The 2070-nt window shown below is 54.0% G+C and overlaps 1 protein-coding gene across 1 annotated transcript in view; it reads right to left on the bottom strand.

The window, feature by feature from the left end:
* Positions 1-442: 442 nt before the first annotated feature.
* The window catches only part of MMD2 (monocyte to macrophage differentiation-associated 2), a 15397-nt gene continuing 13769 nt past the window's right edge, over positions 443-2070 (bottom strand). Inside the window, 1 exon segment of the mRNA XM_010845799.1 lies at positions 443-646. Within this exon segment, the coding sequence (XP_010844101.1) occupies positions 443-646 (204 nt within the window).

Genomic DNA, 2070 nt, shown 5'->3' with positions numbered 1-2070 from the left:
AGGGGATAATTCCCCAGCCAGGACTTTGGTAGCAGAGGAGGCCCAGGCCACCTGGGGTATCAGTAACACCAGACTCCCCGATAGACTTCTCAGGGCCTTGAGAAGCACGTGTGGGCCCGTCATTCCTCAGCTGGCCAGGATCTCGTCTGCCCCCTTTTCTGACGATGTGAATGTTGGTTGCTTTAGGAAACGTCTGTCTAGAATAGGAACACACTGCAGGGTCCATTTCTCCTCTGAGAGAGTGACTAAATGCCTTCTCTCTCACCTAGAGCCCAAGGGATGGTCTGGCTTATCACCAGAAGTGATCTCAGACCCACTGAAAGCTTGACCCGTAGGAGGGCAGACGGGCCTGGGCGCTGTGCTCTGGGCTCAGGGTTGCAGGAACACTCCCCGTGATGCTCTGCTCCAAAGGCCTACATGTCCCCACGCAGGCTGGGCCGCCTCACTTGGACACCTTGGCGTGCAGGGTGCTGGGCAGATACAAGTACCTCCAGATGGCATAGTAGTGGGTGCCAGCACCGAATGCCACAAAGAGATGCCAGATGGCATGGGCAAAGGGGATCCTCCCGTCACTCTTGAAGAACACCATGCCCAAGCAGTAGAAGACCCCTCCGGTCACCAGCTCCCAGATGCCCTCGGTGTTGGGCTGTCGGCAAGGACAAGGGTGAGCACACGTCAGATGAGCAGCCAGCAAGACCAAAACCACCCAGCCACCCCCCACCACCCGGATAAGAAGACACATGGATGGCGGGGCTGCCCGGAGCCCCAGGAGCGGCATTTCAACACACCGATGTCATCAACTCTCCACCCCACCCCGCCCCACCGATTCATTCTCGTGTGTAACACATTTCTGTCACAATCTCAAAGGATATCTCGAAGCTTTTTATCTGTCCTAAAAAGCAAACATCAAAGAAGGGAAAGCAGAGACACACACAGATACTTGTACAACCAAGTTCACTGCAGCGTCATTTACAGCAGCCAAAAGCGGGAGGCAACCCAAGCGTCCGGCAGGAGGAGAATGGATACGCAACATGGTATCTGTGTTAGTTTACACGGTGGAGTATTACTCAGTCTTGAAAAGAGAGGAAACTCTGACACATGATACAACACGGAAGAGACCGCAAGGGCGCTGTGCAAAGCGAAATAAACCAGACAGCGACCGTAGGCCTTGATACCCTGAATGAGTCAAATTCACGGTTGGAAAGCACAGTGGCCATCTGGCTACCAGGGGCTGGGTTGGGGGGAACAGGTAGGGAGTGAGGTTTAGTGGGGACAGAATGTCGGAAGATGAGACAGTCCCGTGGATGGACGGTGGTGATGGCTCCACAACAAGATGAGTGAACTTCATGCCCTTGAACTGTACACTTAAAGACGGCTAAAACCATAAACTGCATGTGTATTTTATCACAATTCTTAAAAAGTAGTATGCATCCATGGGATGGATGTGAGAGTGGACTATAAAGAAAGCTGAGCACCGAAGAATTGATGCTTTTAACTGTGGTGTTGGAGAAGACTCCCGAGAGTCCCTTGGACTGCAAGGAGATCCAACCAGTCCATTCTGAAGGAGATCAGTCCTGGGTGTTCACTGGAAGGACTGATGCTGAAACTCCAATCCTTTGGCCACCTGATGCAAAGAACTGACTCACTGCAAAAGACCCTGATGCTGGGAAAGATTGAAGGCGGGAGGAGAAGGGGACGACAGAGGAGGAGATGGCTGGACGGCATCACCAACACGATGGACGTGAGTCTGAGTGAACTCCGGGAGTTGGTGATGGACAGGGAGGCCTGGCGTGCTGCAGTCCATGGGGTCACGAAGAGTCGGACACGACTGAGCAACTGAACTGAACTGAACTGGTCCATGGTGGATTGCGGCATTCCCGGCCCTCCGAGGCGAGCACAAGTGACGCCTGGGCGGTTGTTACGGGGGCTCAAGGGGAACAGGAGGGACGGGGAGTAAGAACTTACCGCCCCGTCTCCTGGGCCCCCTTCCCACAGGTCTCACTGCTCACCACCAATAACCGTGTCTGACGGTATCCTTCCAGACTCGTCTATATGCACACAGTACACGGT

The sequence above is a fragment of the Bison bison genome, unplaced genomic scaffold (assembly GCF_000754665.1).
Source record: "Bison bison bison isolate TAMUID 2011002044 unplaced genomic scaffold, Bison_UMD1.0 scf7180017864223, whole genome shotgun sequence".
NCBI classification, from domain to species: domain Eukaryota; kingdom Metazoa; phylum Chordata; class Mammalia; order Artiodactyla; family Bovidae; genus Bison; species Bison bison.
The sequence above is the reverse complement of the archived record's forward strand: the minus strand, read 5'-3'. Positions and strand labels throughout refer to the sequence as shown.